Source organism: Pseudophryne corroboree, chromosome 8 (genome assembly GCF_028390025.1).
Source record: "Pseudophryne corroboree isolate aPseCor3 chromosome 8, aPseCor3.hap2, whole genome shotgun sequence".
NCBI lineage: Eukaryota > Metazoa > Chordata > Amphibia > Anura > Myobatrachidae > Pseudophryne > Pseudophryne corroboree.
In genome coordinates this window covers 44,096,678-44,121,294 of record NC_086451.1, presented here as the reverse complement: position 1 = coordinate 44,121,294, position 24,617 = coordinate 44,096,678, and the positions used below count along the sequence as shown (strand labels likewise).

Here is a 24,617-nt window from a genome sequence, read left to right as displayed (position 1 = left end):
TCTCTCCACTTTCTCATACATCCTAGAGGATGCTGGGGTCCACTTCATGACCATGGGGTATAGACTGTTCCGCAGGAGCCATGGGCACTCTTAAGACTTTTCAATGGGTGTGAACTGGCTCCTCCCCCTATGCCCCTCCTCCAGACCTCAGTTTTAGAAATGTGCAAAGGCAGACTGGATGCACTCTAGGGGAGCTCTACTGAGTTTCTCTGAAAAGACTTATTAGTTTTTTTTTATTTTCAGGGAGATCTGCTGGCAACCGACTCCCTGCTTCGTGGGACTGAGGGGGCAGAAGTAGGAACCAACTTCCTGTAGAGTTTCATGGCTCTGCTTCTGGCTGACAGGACACCATTAGCTCCTGAAGGGAACTGAACGCTAGCCGTGCCTAGATGCTCACTCCCACAGCACGCCATCACCCCCCTCACAGAGCCAGAAGACAGGTGAGTAGAAGAAGACAGATCTTCTATCAAGAAAAGTGATGGCTGAGGTACAGCGCGGCTGGCGAGAGCGCAGCGCGCCATTGCTGACCACACACACAGGCACGGCAGGGTGCAGGGCGCGCGGGGGACGGGGCGCCCTGGGCAGCAAAAACATCTCTATAAACTGGCAAAAAGGGGGCATAAGATGCCCAGGCACAGCCCTACCCCCGCCAGTATAAATATTATGAAAAGTTTCTGAGGTAAAAAGGGCGGAGCTTCTTCCTCAGGCAGCCAGCACACTGCTCAGTGCCATGTTCTCTCTCCTCAGGCTGCAGAGACATCGCTGGTCCTCCTTCACTTCTGACTATAAGTATCAGGGTGCAAAACGGGGGGTGGCACAAGCGAATTTGGTGCTTTACAAGTGTGTTTTACTGTGTAAAAAGCGCTGCATGTCAGTGGGCATTCTGTGTTCACAGGCATTAGATACTGGCGCTGGGGTTGTGAACTGGCTGCTCCTAAACTGTGTCCCTCTGACAGATTTTACTGTGGGTCTGTCCCCTATAAGTCCCAGTGTGTCTGTGTGTGTGTGTTGTACACGTGTGTAAGACATGTCAGAGGCAGGGAGTTCCTCCCCGGAGGAAACCATTTTAGGGACACAAGTGTAATGTGATGGCGCTACCGGCACACCAAGAGCCTGCATGGGTGAAAGAAATACGTGATAGTATGCATCATATCAATAGGAGATTAGATAAATCTGAATCTCATGCTGTGTGCTGGAGAAAATCTGTGGAGGATGTGATTTTTCAGGGCTCTGTTCTTCCATCTACAGGCGACCCCTCTGGGTCACACAAGAGACCATTTGCGAATATTGTAAATACTGATACCGACACGGACACTGATTGTTGTGTCGACAGTAGTGACTCCAGAGAAATAGATCATAAATTGGCAAAAAAATATACAATATATGATTGTGGCTATAAGGGAAGTTCTGGAAGTCACGGAAGCCACTCCTGTACCTCAGGAGAAGGCTTATTTCTATAAAGAAATTAAATATAAGGTCACTTTCCCTCCTTCCCACGAGTTTAATACACTCTTTGAAGGGATGTGGGTGAATCCTGAAAATAAATGTTGTATTCCCAAGAGAATTCAGATAGCTTATCCTTTCCCGGTGGAGGACAGGAAAAAATGGGAGTCACCCCCTGTGTTAGACAGTGCACTGTCCAGGTTGACAAAGAAGGTAATTCTCCCTGCACCTGGCACGGCTTCACTAAAAGAGCCGGCAGACCGAAAGATGGAAACTACATTGAAATCCATTTATGTTGCCAATGGTACGCTGCTCAGGCCCTCAATTGCTTGCGCGTGGGTGAGACGCACTATTGAAAAATGGTCAGAAAGCTTGTCATCAGAAATTGACACAATTGATAAAGATGAGATACTCCTTAAGTTAGGGAATATCAAAGACGCTACCGCATACATGCTAGAAGCGATGAAAGATATTGGACTCTTGAGTTCACAAGCCGCTACCATGGCAGTATCGTCTCGGCGGGCGTTGTGGATTCGCCAGTGGAACGTGGATGCAGATTCCAAAAGAAGTATGGAGGCTCTCCCATATAAAGGTGAGACCTTATTTGGCGATGGACTGGATGCGTTAGTCTCGGCGGCTACCGCAGGTAAGTCAACATTTTTGCCCCCTGCACCAGCAAAAAAGACATATCACCCGCACATGCAGTCCTTTCGGCCCAATAAATACAAAAAAGCGAGAGGTTCCCCCTTCTTTGCGGTTAGGGGAAGGGGGAAGGGAAAGAAGTCCACAGCAGCTTCAGGTTCCCAGGAGCAGAAGTCTACCCCTACTTCTGCCAAATCTTCAGCATGACGCTGGGGCTCCGTTGCGGGAGGCCGCTCGGGTGGGGGCACGTCTCAAACTGTTCAGCCAAGGTTGGATTCTGTCTGGCCTGGATCCCTGGGTGTTGCAAATAGTGTCCCAGGAATACAAGCTGGAGTTTCAAGACGTTCCCCCATGCCGATTTTTCAAATCGACCTTGCCAGCTTCTCTTCCAGAAAGGGAAGCAGTAACAGCGGCAATCCAAAAATTATGTCAGGATCAGGTCTTAGTCCTGGTACCTTTGTCACAACAAGGGGAGGGGTTTTATTTAAGCCTTTTTGTAGTTCCGAAGCCGGACGGCTCGGTCAGACCGATCCTAAACCTGAAAAATCTGAATCTCTACTTGAAACGATTGAAGTTCAAAATGGAATCACTGAGGGTAGTGATTTCCAGTCTGGAGGAGGGGGACTACATGGTGTCTGTAGACATAAAAGATGCTTACCTGCATGTTCCCATTTATCCTCCTCACCAGGCTTATCTGAGATTCGCGGTTCAGGATTGCCATTACCAATTCCAGACGTTACCTTTCGGTCTCTCCAAGGCGCTGAGGGTATTCACCAAGGTGATGACGGAGATGATGGTTCTCCTGCTTCAAAAAGGAGTCGGTATAATTCCTTATCTAGAAGATCTCCTGATAAAGGCGAGATCCAGGGAGCAGTTGTTACAAAACATCACACTCTCCCTGTCAATACTCCAACAACACGGTTTGATAATAAATTATCCAAAGTCACAGTTGGAACCGACGACAAGATTGTCTTTTCTCAGGATGATTCTGGACACAGAAGTTCAGAGAGTATTTGGAAAAGGCTCTGGAAATCCAGAAAATGGTAAAACAGATATTGAAACCATCGAGTGTGTCGATCCATCAGTGCATTTGGTTGTTGGGGAAGATGGTGGCGGCCTACGAGGCCATACAGTTTGGCAGGTTCCATGCCAGGGTATTCCAGTGGGACCTGTTGGACAAGTGGTCGGGATCCCACCTACACATGCACCGGAAGATAATCCTGTCGTCAAAAGCCAGGATTTCGCTCCTGTGGTGGCTACAAAGTTCTCACCTACTAGAGGGACGCAGGTTCGGGATTCAGGACTGGCTCCTGGTAACCACGGATGCAAGTCTCCAAGGCTGGGGAGCTGTCACTCAGGGAGAAAGCTTCCAGGGAAAATGGTCAAGTCAGGAAGCCTGCCTTCACATAAACGTGCTGGAATTGAGAGCCATTTACAACGGCCTTCAACAAGCGGCACATCTTCTTCAAGATCATCCCGTGCAGATCCAGTGGGACAATGTAACAGCAGTCGCGTACATAAACAGGCAGGGCGGAACGAAAAGCAGAGCGGCAATGGCAGAGGTGACGAAGATCCTCCTCTGGGCAGGAAGACATGTAAAGGCTCTGTCGGCAATTTTCATTCCGGGAGTAGACAACTGGGAAGCAGACTTCCTCAGCAGACACGATCTCCATCCAGGAGAGTGGGGCCTACACCAAGAAGTCTTCACAGAGGTGACAAGTCTTTGGGGAGTTCCTCAAATAGACATGAGGGCATCTCGTCTCAACAAGAAGCTTCAGGAATATTGTTCCAGGTCGAGAGACCCTCAAGCAATAGCAGTGGATGCGCTGGTGGCCCAGTGGGTGTTCCGGTCGGTGTTTGTCTTCCCTCCACTTCCGCTGATCTTAAAAGTGCTCAGGATCATAAGAAGAACATGAGTTCGACCAATCTTCATTGCCCCAGACTGGCCAAGGAGGGCTTGGTACCCAGATCTTCAGGAGTTGCTCATAGAAGATCCTCGGCCTCTTCCTCTTCGCGAGGGCCTGCTGCAGCAGGGGCCGTGCGTGTATCAAGACTTACCGCGGCTACGTTTGACGGCATGGCTGTTGAGCGCCGGATCCTAGCCCGAAAGCGTGTTCCCTAGGAAGTCATCCCCACCCTTATTCAGGCCAGGAAAGGAGTAACGTCGAAACATTACCACCGTATTTGGAGAAAATGTGTCTTGGTGTGAATCCAAGAAGGCTCCTACGGAAGAGTTTGAGTTGGGACGTTTTCTCCATTTTCTGCAGGGTGGTGTGGAGGGGGGCCTACGATTGGGATCAATCAAGGTCCAGATTTCGGCCTTGTCAGTGTTCTTCCAAAAACAATTGGCCTCTCTTCCAGAGGTTCAGACCTTTGTGAAAGGAGTTCTGCACATCCAGCCTCCATTTGTGCCTCCAGTGGCACCATGGGACCTTAACGTGGTGTTGCAGTTCCTTCAATCAGATTGGTTTGAGCCTCTACAAGAGATAGAGTTGAAGTTTCTCACTTGGAAAGTGGTGATGCTTTTGGCATTGGCTTCTGCGCGGCGGGTGTCTGAATTGGGGGCCTTGTCTCACAAGAGCCCTTACCTGATCTTACATGAAGATAGGGCAGAGTTGAGGACTCGTCAACATTTTCTTCTGAAGGTGGTTTCATCTTTCCACATAAACCAACCTATTGTGGTGCCAGTAATTACTGACACGTTCACTGAGTCAAAGTCTCCAGATCTGGTTAGGGCTTTGAAGATTTATGTCGCTAGAACAGCTCGAATACGGAAAACAGAGTCTTTGTTTGTCCTGTGTGCTCCCAACAAGATTGGGTGTCCTGCTTCAAAGCAGACTATTGCACGTTGGATCAGAAGTACGATTCAGCACGCTCATACTATGGCTGGATTGCCGTTACCGACGTCGGTGAAGGCCCATTCCACTAGGAAGGTGGGCTCATGCTGGGCGGCTGCCCAGGGGGTCTCGGCATTGCGACTTTGCCGAGCAGCTACTTGGTCGGGGTCAAACACATTTGCTAAATTCTACAAGTTTGACACCTTGGCCGATGAAGACCTCAAGTTCGGTCAATCGGTGCTGCAGGGTCATCCGCACTTTCCGCCCGTTCTGGAGCTTTGGTATAAACCCGATGGTCATGAAGTGGACCCCAGCATCCTCTAGGACATATGAGAAAACAGGACTTTGATACCTACCGGTAAATCCTTTTCTCCTAGTCCGTAGAGGATGCTGGGCGCCTGTCCCAGTGCGTACTTTACCTGCAGTTTTGTTATTAGAGTTACACAAGTTGTGTTATATTAGTTTCAGCATGTTGCTGTAATTGGTTCATGCCTGTTGGCGGGTGTTCTGTTGAATGCCATGTTGTGTGGCATGGTTGAGGTGTGAGCTGGTATGTATCTCACCACTAGTTTAAAGTAAATCATTTCCTCGAAATGTCCGTCTCCCTGGGCACAGTTCCTATAACTGAGGTCTGGAGGAGGGGCATAGAGGGAGGAGCCAGTTCACACCCATTGAAAAGTCCTAAGAGTGCCCATGGCTCCTGTGGAACCGTCTATACCCCATGGTCATGAAGTGGACCCCAGCATCCTCTATGGATTAGGAGAAAAGGATTTACCTGTAGGTATCAAAATCCTGTTTTATCTCTCTCCAAGGCTTAATAAATCTGCTCCTCTCTCTCTCTCTCTCTCTCTCTCTCTCACTCTCTCTCTCTCTATGTTTTCTGATTGCTTTGTCTTGTCTTCTGCCATCTAAATATACATCACTATTCTCATCACAAATATGTTTCTAAAACTGTGTATTTGAAGCTGCGACACTTTTTTCTGGCTATATTTGCATAGCTATTTACATATCTATTTACAGAGAGTACGTCTTAACTCTTTGTGTCTCTGTGTTTTCTTCCCTCACAGAGTAAAGACATTGGAGTCCAGCAACAGGAGGATTTGATGAAGTTAGTGTCGGAGTTGCAAGGGGTGAGTATAGGCAGCGGATGAACAAGTTGTTTGTCTGCGCATGTATCTTGATTCGCATCGGGCATGCATCCTAGTTTTGTACCCGCAGATTTGGACGAACGGTAACAGCAAAGTAAAGGGGCGTTCCTGGACAGTGACTGGGAGGTAACAGGAGGGTGGCTAACAAGTTTAATGAAAATGTTACGTCTTATGGGACTGTGGCGTAGGCTTATCGATGAAAGCGGTTGTGTATACAAAAACGCTGAGCCGCTCACATAGGGCCTAATTCAGACTTGATTACACCTGCCATAGGGCCTAATTCAGACCTGATCGCAGCAGCAAAATCTTTCTGTAATGGGCAAAACCATGTGCACTGCAGGTGGGGCAGATGTAACATGTGCAGAGAGAGTTAGATTTGGGTGGGTTATATTGTTTCCGTGTAGGGTAAATACTGTCTGCTTTATTTTTACATTGTAATTTAGATTTCAGTTGGAACACACCCCACCCAAATCTAACTCTCTCTGCACATGTTACATTTGCCCCACCTGCAGTGCAGCATGATTTTGCCCATTGGAGAAAAATTTTGCTGCTGCAATCAGGTCTGAATTAAGCCCATAGTCCACCTTATAGTGGGGGGGAAGGGGGGTTAGATGTGAGAGTAGATATGGGGCATCTTTTCTGCAGATTCTCTGAGCCAATTTCTGCAAAACATTAGTACCTTGGCTAGCATTCCAAAGATGGGAATATTGAATCATTTAATGGAGGCGTTTGTTACTCTTTATCCTGTATCTTGAGCTCCCGACACACAAGATGACTAAATCCTCTCTCTAATGACAGATGGGTGTCTGTATGTTCACACAATTTACATATTCATGTTTCTTTGAAAGTGAGGAAAATTTAACACAGCCACTGCAGGATATGCATTTAAATAGGACATTTCTGCACATAGTAATTTACAATTACTGTATTGTCTGAATTTAACATGTGCAAAAGTTTATTCAAGTATACAGTTCATTCCAGAACATACATGTCTGTACCTACACTCCCAGAGGGAAATGAAAACAAGCAGGCGGACGTAGAAGGGCACCAATACTGGTTGGTAGAAGGGGAAGTGGCTACACCCTGTTGGGTTTTCTATATGGGATGGCGCATATTTAAAATTTAAGCAAGTCAAGTCAATTCCAAAGTAACGGATGTAGGGGATCATTCCAAGTTGATCGTTCACAGCGTAGCGATCAGGTGAAAAAACTGCATTTCTGCGCATGCGTATGCCCCGCAATGCACACGTGCGACGTACGGGTACAAAGCCCTTTGTGGTTGTGCTCAGGTTCTAGCGAAGTTTTTCTTCGCACTGGCGGCTGCTACAAGATTGACAGGAAGGGGGCGTTACTGGGTGTCAACTGACCGTTTTCAGGGAGTGTTTGCAAAAACGCAGGCGTGTCTGAAAAAACGCAGGCGTGGCTGGGCGGGTGTATGACGTCAAATCCGGACACGAACAGGCTGAAGTGATCGCAAGCGCTGAGTAGGTTCAGAGCTACTCTGAAACTGCACAAACTGTTTTTGCAGAGCTCGGCTGCACATGCGTTCGCATTTCTGCTAAGCTAAAATACACTCCCCAGTGGGCGGCGGCATAGCGTTTGCACGGCTGCTAAAACTAGCTAGCGAGCGATCAACTCGGAATGACCCCCCGTAACTCTAAGATACAGTGTTTGTGATAAACATCTGGATTGCTTCAAATGTAAAATGCACATAAAGAAGCAAATTTTACCACAATTGTATCTACCACTGGTGAATAAAAATATGAAGTGTGAACCATTGTTGTCTGCTGTGAATAAATACATTGTTTAAATGTAACGAATGTAACAGGGAAAGGACGTGGTAATTTCTGAAATAAAATACGTCTGATTTCTCTGAAACTACAACAGATATTTAATTCCATACTTTTGTACAGTAAAGCATAAACCACACAGATAGTATTAGTACAATTTTCAGGAAAGTCATTCTTATTAACTTGACAATTTTTAATGGAATGTATGTGTAACGGACGTGACCAGAAAATCGTCACGGACGTAACCATCAAATACATTAATCAGGAAATGAAAAAAGGCCCCTGGCATTAACTGGTTCAGGGTCATTTACCTTTCTAACAATATTTTCACATGGTTACCATATGTCATCATCTTTGTTTTAACTCTTTCGCTAACATGAAACCACATAAAACACTGATTATCAACATATAATTTCTGACAGCACGTCAACTTTTGTTATAAACTACAATAATCCAAGTTACTTACCTTTGTTTTCAGAAAACAGCAATAGATAATCAGTGGTCACAATCAGTGTCTGCCTGGTAGCCAGTACTGAAATAAGACAAAATGGCAGCATGTCATGTGACACACTGTTACCAACCCATTTTTTAAACTACTATAGACTTTGGGGGTCATACCGACCCGATCGCACGCTGTGCTTCTTTGCAGCCGTGCGATCGGGTCGGAACTGCGCATGCGCGACATTAAGAAAGAAGATTGACAGGAGGAAGGCGGAACCGGGCGTCAACTCACCATTTTCTGGGCGTGGAGATCCAAACGCAGGCGTTTGGAGGGCGGATGTCTGACGTCAATTCCGGGACCTGCAATGCTGGATTGATCGCACAGGGTAAGTAACTCTACCCTGGTCTAGTTCTACACACAACTTTTCTAGCATAGCAGGGCTGCACAAGCAATCGCATCCTTGCTATGCAAAAATACACTCCCCCATAGGCGGCGTCTAGTTGATCGCACGGGCTGCAAAAAGTTGCAGCGTGCGATCAACTCGAAATGACCCCCTATGACTGATGCACTGGGAAATTAATTTTTTTAATATTCCAACTTTTTTTTTCATGAACCATGTCCACTTTTGGTTGGAATTGCCCATAACCTGATAGAGAACAAAGGGAAGAGGTTAGACTAGCAAAAACTAAAAAATAATAAAAATGTCAGTTAGGGAATAAGGTCTTTTTCACGGAACAAGTAATGGGATAGGCACTTCTATTCTGCAACAATGGAAGTAAATTTAGTCTAAAAGTTGATGCAAATAATTCCTACAGGTGTCCTAATTTCTTTTGATTATTAGATTGCAAACCCCTGTCTGTATAACAGCAGTATTGGAGCAGATTGTAATTACATCCTCTGAAGCATTCTTTGGACAATATAACATTGTAGGGAGTAATGTATGTATATAATAATAGGATTTTAATACCTACCGGTAAATCCTTTTCTCCTAGTCCGTAGAGGATGCTGGGGACTCCAAAAGGACCATGGGGTATAGACGGGATCCGCAGGAGACAAGGGCACACTATAAGACTTTGAATGGGTGTGAACTGGCTCCTCCCTCTATGCCCCTCCTCCAGACCTCAGTTAAAGGAACTGTGCCCAGGGAGACGGACATTTCGAGGTAAAAGATTTTTGTTACACTACGGGTAAGACAGATACCAGCTCACACCCATAGGCGTGCGCAGGACATTTTATTAGGGGGTGCACGATTAGAAGGGCGTGTTTAGCACCGCCTATTGGGCATGTCTAACACCACCTAATGGGCGTGTCTAGCACCACCTATCAGGCGTGTCTACCACCACATATTGGCACTCAATGCAAACTAAATAATATAGAGAATTGATGCACAGATATATATATATATATATATATATATATATATATATATATATATATATATATATAAAATCTGTTAAATTTGTATATTTTATTACCATAGATTATATCCTAATCTCTCGAAATATATATTGTTATTGAATTTGAACTTGTCCTCCTCCAAGAGGAATGCTGTATTCTGTGGCGTTGGCACATGATGAGGAGAGAGAGAGCGTGGGTGGGAGCATGAGCGTACATGCACGCAGCATGACATCATCACGACACATCCCACAGGTTAGAGGAACTGGGAGTAAGATTACATCAGTGATGCTGCACCATACAAATGAATGACAGCCAGACTGAGCAGAGGGGGTGGCGGGCGCTATGGGTGGGAGAACAGAAATGAGCACACTCGGCGATCGCCGATACTGTAGCAGCAGCAGGTGTGTGTGAGGGGGTGACAGACATTAGGGGGTGCCTGGGCGCACCAGGAACCCCCCCTGCGCACGCCTATGCTCACACCACAAACACACCGTACAACTGGATTAGCAGGAATACCAGAGAACAATATGAACGAAAACCAGCAACAAGTTGAACATAACCGATACACAACCTTCGTGTAACCGAGACAACAACTAACAATACAACTGCAAGTAACAGTCCGCACTGGGATGGGCGCCCAGCATTCTCTACGGACTAGGAGAAAAGGATTTACCGGCAGGTATTAAAATCCTATTTCTCTGACGTCCTAGTGGATGCTGGGAACTCCGTAAGGACCATGGGGAATAGACGGCTCCGCAGGAGACTGGGCACATCTAAAGAAAGATTTAGGACTATCTGGTGTGCACTGGCTCCTCCCCCTATGACCCTCCTCCAAGCCTCAGTTAGATTTCTGTGCCCGGCTGAGCTGGATGCACACTAGGGGCTCTCCTGAGCTTCTAGAAAGAAAGTGTTTGTTAGGTTTTTTATTTTACAGTGAGACCTGCTGGCAACAGGCTCACTGCAGCGAGGGACTAAGGGGAGAAGAAGCGAACCTACCTAACTGGTGGTAGCTTGGGCTTCTTAGGCTACTGGACACCATTAGCTCCAGAGGGATCGAACACAGGACCCGACCTCATCGTCCGGTGCCGCGCCGCCGTCCCCCTTACAGAGCCAGAAGCAAGAAGGTGGTCCGGAAAATCGGCGGCTGAAGACTTCTGTCTTCTCCAAGGTAGCGCACAGCACTGCAGCTGTGCGCCATTGCTCCTCATGCACACCACACACTGCGGTCACTGATGGGTGCAGGGCGCTGGGGGGGGGCACCCTGAGCAGCAATAATATACACCTTGGCTGGAAAACTAACACCATATATATAGCCCCAGGGGCTATATAGGTGTATATTAACCCCTGCCAGAAACGATAAAATAGCGGGAGAAAGCCCGCCGAAAAAGGGGCGGAGCCATCTCCCTCAGCACACTGGCGCCATTTTTCCCTCACAGCTCCGCTGGAAGGAAGCTCCCTGGCTCTCCCCTGCAGTCCTGCACTACAGAAAGGGTAAAAAAGAGAGGGGGGGCACAATTTAGGCGCAGTATATATATTATATAGGCAGCTATAAGGGAAAACACTCTGTATAGGTGATATCCCTGTGTTATATAGCGCCCTGGTGTGTGCTGGCATACTCTCCCTCTGTCTCCCCAAAGGGCTTTGTGGGGTCCTGTGTGTCTGCTGGGTGTCGGTACTGCTGTGTCGACATGTATGATGAGGATAATGATGTGGAGGCGGAGCAAATGCCTGTGAATGTGATGTCACCCCCTGCGGGGTCGACACCAGTGTGGATGGACTTATGGAAGGAATTACGTGACAGTGTCAGCTCCTTACATAAAAGGTTTGACGACATAGGACAGCCGGCTATTCAGCTTGTGCCTGTCCAAGCGTCTCAAATGTCATCAGGGGCTATAAAACGCCCGCTACCTCAGATGACAGATACAGATGTCGACACGGATACCGACTCCAGTGTCGACGATGATGAGACGAGTGTACCCTCCAATAGATCCACCCGTTATATGATTGAGGCTATGAAAAATGTATTACACATTTCTGATGATACCCCAGGTACCACAAAAAAGGGTATTATGTTTGGTGAGAAAAAACTACCAGTAGTTTTTCCTGCATCGGACGAATTAAATGAGGTGTGTGAGGAAGCGTGGACTTCCCCAGATAATAAATTGATCATTTCTAAACGGTTAATGGCTGCGTACCCTTTCCCGCCAGAGGATAGGTCACGCTGGGAAGCACCCCCTAGGGTAGATAAAGCATTGACACGCTTATCAAAGAAGGTGGCACTACCGTCTCCGGATACGGCCGCCCTAAAAGAACCTGCTGATAAAAAGCAGGAAAGTACCCTTAAAGCTATATACACACACACTGGCATTATATTGAGACCCGCTATTGCATCAGCTTGGATGTGCAGTGCTGCAGCTGCGTGGTCAGACTCCCTGTCGGAAAACATTGATACCATGGATAGGGACAATATTTTGCTAACGATTGACCATATAAAAGACGCGGTCTTATACATGCGTGATGCACAGAGGGATATCTGCCGGCTGGCATCAAAAATAAGCGCTATGTCCATTGCCGCCAGACGGGGGTTATGGACTAGGCAATGGTCAGGTGATGCCGACTCCAAGCGGCATATGGAAGTTTTACCCTATAAAGGGGTGGAACTTTTTGGGGTAGGTCTTTCAGACCTCGTTTCCACAGCTACTGCTGGGAAATCGACTTTTTTGCCACAGGCTACCCCACAGCAAAAGAAAGCACCGTATTATCAGGTACAGTCCTTTCGGCCCCAGAAAAATAAGAGGGCTAGAGGCTCATCCTTTCTGCCGAGGGGCAGAGGAAGGGGTAAAAAGCTGCAGCACACAGCTAGTTCCCAGGAGCAGAAGTCCTCCCCTGCGTCCGGTAAGTCCACAGCATGACGCTGGGGCTGCTCAGGCGGAACCGGGAACGGTGGGGGCACGTCTCAGGTTTTTCAGCACACAGTGGGCTCTCTCACAAGTGGATCCCTGGGTCCTTCAAGTAGTATCTCAGGGGTACAGGCTGGAATTCGAGACGTCTCCCCCCCGCCGTTTCCTAAAATCTGCCTTGCCGGCAACTCCCTCTGCCAGGGAGGCAGTGTTGGTGGCTATTCAAAAACTGTATTCACAGAAAGTGATTGTCAAGGTACCCCTCCTTCAGCAAGGAAAGGGTTACTACTCCACAATGTTTGTGGTACCGAAACCGGACGGTTCGGTGAGACCCATCTTAAATTTAAAAGACTTGAACACTTATATCAAAAGGTTCAAGTTCAAGATGGAATCGCTCAGGGCGGTTATTGCGAGCCTGGAGGAGGGGGATTACATGGTCTCCCTGGACATCAAGGATGCGTACCTGCATGTCCCCATTTACCCTCCGCACCAGGAGTACCTCAGATTTCTGGTACAAGACTGTCATTATCAGTTCCAGACGCTGCCGTTTGGGTTATCCACGGCACCGAGGGTCTTTACCAAGGTAATGGCCGAAATGATGATACTCCTTCGCAAGTAGGGAGTTTTAATTATCCCGTACTTGGACCATCTCCTGATAAAGGCGAGGTCCAAAGAACAGTTGATAGTGGGGGTGGCACTTTCTCGGGAAGTGCTACAACAGCACGGCTGGATTCTCAATATTCCAAAGTCACAGCTGGTCCCGACGACACGTCTTCTGTTCCTGGGAATGATTCTGGACACAGACCAGAAAAGAGTGTTTCTTCCACTGGAAAAAGCCGAGGAATTGTCATCTGTGGTCAGAGACATCCTAAAACCAGGAAAAGTGTCGGTACATCAATGCACACGAGTCCTGGGAAAAATGGTAGCTTCATACGAAGCAATTCCATTCGGAAGGTTCCACGCAAGGACGTTCCAGTGGGACCTGTTGGACAAATGGTCCGGGTCCCATCTCCAGATGCAACAGCGGATAACCCTATCGTCCAGAACCAGGGTGTCGCTGCTGTGGTGGCTGCAGAGGGCTCATCTACTAGAGGGCCGCAGATTCGGAATACAGGACTGGGTCCTGGTGACCACGGATGCCAGCCTTCGGGGCTGGGGGGCAGTCACAAAGGGAAGAAATTTCCAAGGACTGTGGTCAAATCAGGAGATTTCTCTTCACATAAATATCCTGGAGCTAAGGGCCATTTACAATGCCCTAAGCCAGGCAAGACCCCTGCTTCAAAACCAGCCGGTACTGATCCAGTCAGACAACATCACGGCGGTCGCCCATGTAAACAGACAGGGCGGCACGAGAAGCAGGATGGCTATGGCAGAAGCCACAAGGATTCTCAGATGGGCAGAGAATCATGTGTTAGCACTGACAGCAGTGTTCATTCCGGGAGTGGACAACTGGGAAGCAGACTTCCTCAGCAGGCACGACCTCCACCCGGGAGAATGGGGACTTCATCCAGAAGTCTTCCAAATGCTGGTCAACCGGTGGGAAAAACCACAGGTAGACATGATGGCGTCCCGCCTCAACAAGAAGTTGAAAAGATACTGCGCCCGGTCAAGAGACCCTCAGGCGATAGCGGTGGACGCTCTAGTGACACCATGGGTGTACCAGTCGGTTTATGTGTTTCCTCCTCTACCTCTCATACCAAAGGTACTGAGAATAATAAGAAGGCAAGGAGTGAAAACCATACTCGTGGTTCCGGATTGGCCAAGAAGAGCTTGGTACCCGGAACTTCAAGAGATGCTGGCAGAGGACCCTTGGCCTCTGCAGCTCAGACAAGACCTGCTGCAGCAGGGACCCTGTCTGTTCCAAGACTTACCGCGGCTGCGTTTGACGGCATGGCGGTTGAACACCGGATCCTGAAGGAAAAGGGTATTCCGGAGGAAGTCATCCCTACCCTGATCAAAGCCAGGAAGGATGTCACCGCAAAACATTATCACCGCATTTGGCGGAAATATGTTGCTTGGTGTGAGGCCATGATAGCCCCGACGGAGGAATTTCAACTGCGTCGATTCCTGCACTTCCTGCAAGCAGGAGTGACGTTGGGCCTCAAATTGGGGTCCATAAGGGTCCAGATTTCGGCTCTGTCGATTTTCTTCCAGAAAGAACTGGCTTCACTGCCTGAAGTTCAGACTTTTGTCAAAGGAGTTCTGCATATTCAGCCTCCTTTTGTGCCCCCAGTGGCACCTTGGGATCTCAATGTGGTTTTGGCATTCCTAAAATCACATTGGTTCGAACCACTTAAGACTGTGGATTTAAAATATCTCACGTGGAAAGTGGTCATGCTGTTGGCCCTGGCGTCGGCCAGGCGGGTTTCAGAATTGGCGGCTTTGTCTTGTAAAAGCCCTTATCTGATTTTCCATATGGATAGGGCAGAATTGAGGACTCGTCCTCAGTTTCTCCCAAAGGTGGTCTCAGCTTTTCACTTGAACCAACCTATTGTGGTGCCTGCGGCTACTAGGGACTTGGAGGATTCCAAGTTGCTGGACGTAGTCAGGGCCCTGAAAATTTATGTTTCCAGGATGGCTGGAGTCAGAAAAACTGAATCGCTGTTTATCCTGTATGCACCCACCAAGCTGGGTGCTCCTGCTTCTAAGCAGTCTATTGCGCGCTGGATTTGTAGCACTATTCAGCTGGTGCATTCTGCGGTGGGACTACCGCAGCCTAAATCTGTAAAAGCCCATTCCACAAGGAAGGTGGGCTCATCTTGGGCGGCTGCCCGAGGGGTCTCGGCTTTACAACTTTGCCGAGCTGCTACTTGGTCAGGGGCAAACACGTTTGCAAAATTCTACAAATTTGATACCTTGGCTGAGGAGGACCTGGAGTTCTCTCATTCGGTGTTGCAGAGTCGTCCGCACTCTCCCGCCCGTTTGGGAGCTTTGGTATAATCCCCATGGTCCTTACGGAGTTCCCAGCATCCACTAGGACGTCAGAGAAAATAAGAATTTACTCACCGGTAATTCTATTTTTCGTAGTCCGTAGTGGATGCTGGGCGCCCATCCCAAGTGCAGATTGTCTGCAATACTTGTAAATAGTTATTGTTACACAAATCGGGTTATAATTGCGAGCCATCTGTTCAGAGGCTCCTTTTGTTATCATACTGTTAACCGGGGTTCCTATCACGAGTTATACGTGTGATTGGTGTGGCTGGTATGAGTCTTACCCGGGATTCAAAATCCTTCCTTATTGTGTCAGCTCTTCCGGGCACAGTGTCCTAATTGAGGCTTGGAGGAGGGTCATAGGGGGAGGAGCCAGTGCACACCAGATAGTCCTAAATCTTTCTTTAGATGTGCCCAGTCTCCTGCGGAGCCGTCTATTCCCCATGGTCCTTACAGAGTTCCCAGCATCCACTACGGACTACGAGAAATAGAATTACCGGTGAGTAAATTCTTATTTTTCTCTTACGTCCTAGAGGATGCTGGGGACTCCAAAAGGACCATGGGGTCTATACCAAAGCTCCAGACTGGGCGGGAGAGTGCGGACGACTCTGCAGCACCGATTGAGCAAACATGAGGTCCTCATCAGCCAGGGTATCAAACTTGTAGAACTTAGCAAAAGTGTTTGAACCCGACCACGTAGCTGCTCGGCAAAGTTGAAGTGCCGAGACCCCTCGGGCAGCCGCCCAAGATGAGCCCACCTTCCTGGTAGAATGGGCCTTCACTGACTTCGGCAACGGCAATCCAGCCGTTGAATGAGCGTGCTGAATCGTATTACAAGTCCAGCGTGCAATAGTCTGCTTGGCAGCAGGATTTCCAATCTTGTTGTTAGCGTACAGGACAAACAGAGCCTCCGTTTTCCTAAACAGAGCCGTTCTGGCAACATACATTTTCAAAGCTCTCACGACATCGAGAGATTTTGGCACCGTCACGGCATCCGAAGCCACAGGCACCACAATAGGTTGATTTATGTGAAACGAAGAAACCACCTTCGGCAGAAATTGTTGACGAGTCCTCAATTCCGCTCTATCCACATGGAAAATCAAATATGGGCTCTTGTGAGACAAAGCCGCCAATTCCGACACCCGTCTGGCGGACGCCAAGGCCAAAAGCATGACCACTTTCCAAGTGAGATATTTCAACTCAACCTTCCGCAAAGGTTCAAACCAGTGAGACATGAGAAATTGTAACACCACGTCAAGATCCCACGGTGCCACGGGTGGCACAAACGGAGGATGGATATGCAGCACTCCCTTCACGAAAGTCTGAACTTCAGGAAGGGCGGCCAATTCTTTATGAAAGAAAATAGATAAAGCCGAAATCTGCACTTTGATGGAACCCAATTTCAGGCCCGCATCCACGCCTGCCTGCAAAAAAATGGAGTAAACGACCTAGCTGAAACTCCTCCGTCAGAGCTTTCTTGGCTTCACACCACGACACATATTTTCTCCAAATACGGTGATAATGCTTCGCCGTGACCTCCTTTCTAGCCTTAAGGAGAGTGGTGATGACTTCCCCAGGAATACCCTTTCGAGCTAGAATTTGGCGTTCAACTTCCACGCAGACAAACGCAGCCGCGGTAAGTCTTGAAATACGTATGGCCCCTGCAGTAACAGGTCCTCTATGAGAGGAAGCGGCCAAGGATCTTCTATGAGCAATTCCTGAAGATCCGGATACCAGGCCCTCCATGGCCAATCTGGAACGACGAGTACCGCCGGAACCCTTGTTCGTGTTATGATCCTCAACACTTTTGGAATGAGAGGAAGTGGAGGGAACACATATACCGACTGAAACACCCACGGAGTTACCAGGGAGTCCACTGCACTGGCTTGAGGGTCCCTCGACCTGGAACAATATCTCGAAAGCTTCTTGTTAAGGGGAGACGCCATCACGTCTATTTGAGGAATTCCCCAACGCCTTGTCACTTCTGCAAATACCTCTTGATGAAGAGCCCACTCTCCTGGATGGAGATCGTGTCTGCTGAGGAAGTCAGCTTCCCAGTTGTCCACGCCCGAAAGGAAGACTGCTGACAGAGCGCTCACGTGCTTTTACGCCCAGCGGAGAACCCTTGTGGCCTCCGCCACGTTTATGTGGAGACAAGTTTCCTGGCTTGACCATTTTCCCTGGAAACTTCTTCCTTGTGTGACTGCACCCCAGCCCCGGAGACTTTCATCCGTGGTCCGCAGGATCCAATCCTGGATTCCGAACCTGCGTCCCTCTAGAAGGTGAGAACTTTGCAGCCACCACAGGAGAGAAATTCTGGTCCTGGAAGATAGACTTATTTTCCGGTGCATGTGCAGGTGAGACCCGGGAATTTTTTTCAGCAGGTCCCACTGAAACACCCGGGCATGAAACCTGCCAAACGGAATGGCTTCGTAAGCCGCAACCATCTTCCCTAGCACTCGATTGCATTGATGAATCGACACTCTTGCCGGTTTCAGAAACTCATTGACTATGGTCTGGATTTCCAGATCTTTTTCCGCCGGAAGAAACACTCTCTGCAGTTCCGTGTCTAGGATCATGCCCAAGAAGGGCAGCCGAGTTGTCGGGATCAACTGGGACTTTCGCAAATTTAGAATCCAACCATGATGTTGCAGAACCGTCAGGGAGAGTTCCACATTTCTTAGCAACTGCTCCTTCGATCTCGCCTTTATCAGGAGATCGTCCAAGTACGGGATAATTGTGACACCCTGCTTGCGTAGTAGTACCATCATTTCCGCCATGACTTTGGTGAAGACCCTCGGGGCCGTGGAAAGCCCAAACGGCAACGTCTGAAATTGGTAATGACAATCCTGCACCGCAAATCTCAGGAAGGCCTGATGTGGAGGATATATCGGGACATGTAAGTAGGCATCTTTTATGTCGACTGACGCCATAAAATCCCCCCCTTCTAGACTGGAGATCACTGCTTGAAGAGATTCCATCTTGAACTTGAAAGTTTTCAAAAACAGATTGAGGGATTTTAGGTTCAAGATCGGTATGACCGAGCCGTCCGGCTTTGGCACGACAAAGAGGCTCAAATAGAATCTTCTCCCCGTTGGGACGTGGGAACCGGGACAATGACCCTCTGTTGACACAGCTTTTTATCGCAGCATTTACTACTTCCCTTTCTGGAATAGAAACTGGCAAGGCTGATTAGAAAAAATCGGTGGGGGGGGGGGGGGGGCATCCTGAAACTCCAGTTTGTACCCTTGGGACACTATGTCTAAGACCCAAGGATCTAGGCCCGATTGAAATCTGACCTGACTGAAGATTCGGAGACGGGCCCCCTCCGGCACGGACTCCCGTATGGGAGCCCCAGCGTCATGCAGTGGACTTGGCAGAGGCGGGGGAGGACTCTTGGTCCTGTGCGCCAGACACAGCAGGCGACCTTTTTCCCCTTCCTCTACCTTTTGAAGCGAGGAAGGACGAGCCCCTTCCTTTTTTGTATTTATTAGGCCGAAAGGACTGCATCTGATAATGGGGCGCCTTTTTCTGTTGTGCGGAAGAAGGAAGGAATAATGAAGAAAAGATGACTTACCCGCAGTTGCGGTAGACACCAGGTCAGCGAGGCCGTCACCATTAAGTCGCTGTTTAGGGGGCGCGGTCAGGCCAACGCAGGCGTGGCCGGACCATTGGGGGTCGGGCCGCGGCGGCTGCGTGACGTCTCACGCAGCCGCTGCGGCCAGTGGCAGCGGCAATTAACTCCCGGCCAGCCGCAGGAGCTTTGCTGGCCGGGAGTTACTACACAAATACAAAAGCGCAATGCTTTTGTATTTGTGCGAGTGGTGGGGGGCGCCGGACTGACATGCAGGGCGGACTAGCCCTGAGCTGGGTGTCCCCCCGCATGTCGGGGAAGAAGATCGTAGCTGTGCTAAATTTAGCACAGCTACGATCAACTCGGAATGACCCCCTATGAGCCTAAAATTCAGTCCTTAGCAATGCAAATGCAGGAGGGGTTGTATAGCACCTCCTTCCTGCATTTGCGATCTGTACACTGCGATGTGGTCGCAGTTCTGGATGAATGCGATGTTCATCTGCAACAGCAGACTAAGTAAAACTGAATTTACTCAGCGGCTTGCCATCCTAAGGTGGCTTGCAAGGCCACGGAAAATGTGTCTCGCAATGCAGCCCTTGGCCTCGCCACTCCCGGAAAACGGGGGCAACATGCCCCCTTATCCGGCAACGCCAGCCGCCTCTGTCCCTCCCCACGAAGGCCTCGGCCTGTCAATCAGGCAGAGGCGTTCACATTTCTACAATGCGATCGCAGGACCCATTCTGTACATGCACAGAACAGGTCCTGCACACGCGCAGTGTCCCGACCATCGTGAAACTGCGAGTTGGATCGCATAAGCAATCCAACTTGGATAAGGCCCAATGATTTCTGTTGTAGAAAGAATGCACCAGAGCGATTATATCTGCAAAAAGTGGCTACATATTGATTCCGTGATTTATTTTTAATATCCAACAGCTTATGTGTTCTGCGCTTCAATTTTAGAGTACACTGCACAATATTTATATATTTATCCAGCGTGGAGTCTCCACTGTCAGGAACATCCTTTATTATTTTGCTTGTGTTTCTTTAATAAAAAACGATTATACCAGCGGTTCCCAAACTTTTTGAATCATGGCACCCCTAGGCCAAACGTTTCTTATTGAGAAATTTAGAAAGAAATATTAAATGAAGTAAATTATGTTTATATGTCATCCGTAGGGTCAGTTATGTGGTGAGGGACAGGATTCGCTTCTGTTTGTCCTCATGTTTTATGATTAGTGGCCACCAGCGCTGGTTTTGCCTATTACATTGACCATAAATAATTTGAATTTGTCCTTGACCACCAACCCAGGGCACCCCTGCAAGTGTCCCGTGGCACCCCAGGGTGCCTCAGCACACAGTTTGAGAACCACTGGATTATACAATAAATAAATAGACTTTACGGGTAACTGTTAAGCGAGGCAAACCCAAATATTACAGCAACTCTCCCTGCAGAAACCTTCACCTGACAGCAGTGTAATGCAGAGTGTAGTGTTTCCTACGCAAATATAAAAAAAAAAATACATATATATATATATATATAAAACTATGACCTTTGTGTATCCCCTTGCCTGTATTGTGCATACCGTGCAACATTTAAAACATAAAAATCGGTACAAATGCGAAAAGGGATGTGGCCATAGGTAAAGGGGGCGTGGCCACACCACTTTTCCTATACTTTCAATGGAAGTTAGGAGAGCCAAAAATCGGTACAGACCATAAAAAAAGGTACTGTCAGGGCCGGTTCTGGCTGTGGTTGCGCCCCGGGCAAAACTATAGGGGCGTGGCTTCACACGGGGCGTGGTCAGTAACGCCCCCATTTGTGCCCCCGGTAGCGCCGCTGGAATAAAAAAAAAAGTGTACTTACTATCCCCGTTCCTGATACAGACCGCTGCGGACAGCCGCCGGCGCCGCTCCTCTCCTCGATTAGCATAGACACTAGAGGTCAATTATGACCCCTAGCGTCTGTGCCACAATGCTGTGCGGTGCGCGTTGACATCATCGCGCACCGCACAGCAAAGGTCTCCTCCACGAAGGGAAACTAGACGCGTAGCGTCTGGTTCCCTTCAGAGCGGGGGGGCACAGCGGCGGGGGTGACAGCGGTGGGCACAGCGGCGGGGGGGCACAGTAGCCGATCTTGCCACGGTGCGGCGCCCTCCGGAAAGGCGGCGCCCTGGGCAAAAGTCCTGCTTGCCCGTGGCAAGATCCGCTACTGGGTACTGTACCTACTAAAAGGACAGCTGGAGGGTATGATTGTGTACTTCCCTTTTTTTTCATCTGTGACTTATTTTATGTGTATGATACCCATGTTTAAAAAATTAAATAAAGAAAAAGTAAATTAGATAAATATACCATCGTTCTCATATTGCCCCTTGTACCGTAAAGCTGAGGCATGTTCCCAGTTTGCCTGTGCAGTAGTTACTACTTCTGATTCGGCCTACCCATCTTCCAGCTGTCCAAGTTCAGTGTTTACATTTTATAACATATTTAGCAGCCTGTACAGCAGTGCGCTAAAAAGAGGAAATGGCGCACTGCTGTAAAGAAGAAGTGGTACTTTATTCAACAATAATTCCAGAACCATAGCATTTTCAGTATCGTAAAGTATTTCTCAGGTCACCGTGAAAGTGCAGAGTCAGCAAATCAAAAATCACTTTCGCATATACAGTATATATACAAGTTTTTTCTTAAAAAGTGTTTGGCTCTTTTTCCTTCGCTCGGTTTCACATTAAACAATCGTCCCAACTGCTTAAGTGACCGACTTCAAAGCTATCCAGGAATTAAAGAAAGTTTACTAATACGGGTTAAGTCAGACTAGTCAGAGGTTGGTGCACATAGGGCCTAATTCAGAGTTGATCGCAGCAGCAAATTTGTTAGCGGTTGGGCAAAACCATGTGCACTGCAGGGGGGGGGGGGGGGGGGCAGATGTAACGTGTAGAGAGAGTTAGATTTGGGTGGGGTGTGTTCAAACTGAAATCTAAATTGCAGTGTAAAAATACAGCAGCCAGTATTTACCCTGCACAGAAACAAAATAACCCACCCAAATCTAACTCTCCCTGCACATGTTATATCTGCCCCCCCCCCCCCCCCCCCTGCAGTGCTTTTGCTCAACTGCTAATACATTTGCTGCTGCGATCAACTCTGTTTTACCCCCATAGTCTCCTGCAAGCCCTTTGGACAACATAGACGGTGCCACCTGCAGCCCCACTCTGAAGTGGCATCCCTTCTTTGCCACCTCAGGCTTTGGCAGACACTCCTCTTCACATTTTGACATCCTTAGCTCCTCACCACTTGGAGGAGAAGCCGCTTGCAGCAGTGGCAATGCCCCAGGAGCAATAAAATGACTGGATTACATTATGTCACTCCAGGCTCCGCTAGCCATTGGCACTTTTGGCTACCGCTTAGCTCTGCTTAATGTTACCATCAGCCTTCAATGCACACAGTACAGAGAAGTAGATAGGGACACGCGCTAACTGATCACACATGACTTGCCCTAAGTGTCTTAACCAATTACAGAGCGCAAGTTATTACTATGCACACTGTCCAGTGTAGGATCAGTAACTCTCGCTCTGTATCTACAGGCCATGAAGACGTACCAGCTTTACCACAACGACTGTCTGAACTCTGAGCACAAACTGAAGGAGGCAGAGAAGCAGGAAGAAAAGCGCACGGGCAAAGTCAGCGAGCAAACCGCAAGCTCGCCGGTGGCTGAGCGGGGGCAGAGGCGCAGCTCTCTGAAGAAGAGCGAGAGGCTTGTGGAGAAGGTAATTAGTATAATATAAACATCTGTATTGTAAGTATTGCTAATGTTGTTTCCCATTATGATATTGTGTCCGTCCAGAAGGTCACTAACAATACATGGGGCTCAGATCTGTCAAAGCTTTAAGAGAGATAAAGTACAACTTCTAACTGCCATGTTACAGGCTGTGTTTGGGTTTGTCTCTCCACTTTATCTCTCTTCAAGCATAAAAGCAAGTAAATCTGGTTAGTTCTCATTGTTTTTGAAAACTATTGAAAGACAGTAAGGGTCTATTCATGAAGCAGTGAAAAGAGTGGAGAAGTGAGCCACTGGAGAAGTTGCTCATGACAACCAATCAGCATTGATGTAACATATATCAAGAGCATTCTAGAAACATTGGCTGCCATGGGCGACTTCTCCACTGGCTCACTTCTCCACTCTTTTCACTGCTTTATGAATAGACCCCTAAGAACTGCCGCTTGGCAACGTAAACAAGGCAAGTAGTGCTGAGCATTTATACCAGGCATGATCATGGATTTACATGTCTATTGGCAACTCAATATCAAGAGCCCCTATTACTGAGGCAACTATGGACAAGAAAACCTGTGCGAGTGTGAGTGCAGGAACCGAGGTCGCCATAAAAAATGCTGGCCCCCACACAATCTTAATGTCGGAACATACAAACAAGTAAGCACACAGTGGTTATGGCATGGTCATTTGCTCTGCGATTAGTCTTTTGTTTGTGGTCCATTAATGATCCCAAATGTGTACTGTGGCAAAGTAAGGGACTTACCATATGTGTCTGGAGGAGAGATACTTCTCCACTCCTGCTGGCAGACTTCAGGTTGGGGCTTCATTCAGGTCAAACAGAACACTTTGGCTAATAAGCTTTGCACATGGAACTAGGAAACCCTCGGACTGAGAGAAAAGAAGATTTGGGGGTATATTCAATTAAAGTGGAAAGCCGCCGTCTGTCGAAAAGACGGCAGTATTCGACTTTTTCTTCGACAAGTTGATGAACTCGACTTGTCGAAAAGCACGTGGATCGGCGGAGTAGCTGCCGATCCACGTGCTTGTGGTTTTGGCCCCCTTTTCGACCATCTCAGTCCGACATAAAAAAATGTCGGACTGAGATGAGGGATTAGAGCAGGAGAGGGGGGGGGGGGAGCCGCAGAGAGATGGGGGACAGCCGCCGGCAGACTGAGGAGATCAGCGTACAGTAGCGCTGCAGCAGGATGTCACACAGCCACGCCGCTCACGGCAGCTTCCACCCGGCTCCAGCAAGTGAGGTCACGCTTGCTGGAGCCGGGTGGACACTGCCGTGAGGTCGGGCGGCTGTGTTGCATCCTTCTGCAGCGCTACTGTAACGCTGATCTCCTCCGTCTGCCGGCTGGTCTCCCCGCGGCTCCCCCTCTCCTCCTCGGGGTCCCTCATGTCAATTTGACTTGAAAAAGTTTAATTGAGATGAGATTTAAATAGGGGTTGTCGGATCCATTCCGACAAATGCATGTCGGAATGGATCCGACGCTAATTTAATATACCCCATGGTGTAATACCAGCCATTTAGGATATAATAGGGGTGGAGCTTAGGGCAAATAAAGGTACTGTTTTCCTGAGGGTGAGGTGAACAATTCTGGACAAGTTGGGTGATCTAATAGAGAGATGAACTCTAATAGACTAGTGTTAGGGATTGCCAGGAAGAAACCGTTTCTGGACGTCGTCTGCCACCCTGACAAACAAAACGGACTGTTATTATAAGAGGATTACTATGTGAGTGTCT

At 48.3% G+C, this 24,617-nt stretch overlaps 1 protein-coding gene across 3 annotated transcripts in view; it reads left to right on the top strand.

Moving 5' to 3' along the window:
* Positions 1 to 24,617, top strand: part of ARHGAP4 (Rho GTPase activating protein 4) — a 229,147-nt gene that overhangs the window by 145,071 nt on the left and 59,459 nt on the right. For 2 of the 3 annotated variants that reach the window (XM_063936299.1, XM_063936300.1), the window contains exons 4-5: positions 5,990 to 6,052; positions 22,680 to 22,862. In XM_063936299.1, the coding sequence (XP_063792369.1) occupies positions 5,990 to 6,052; positions 22,680 to 22,862 (246 nt within the window). Of the gene's footprint in view, positions 1 to 5,512; positions 5,700 to 5,989; positions 6,053 to 22,679; positions 22,863 to 24,617 lie in introns of those variants that run through there. The other variant, XM_063936301.1, reaches the window with a different exon arrangement.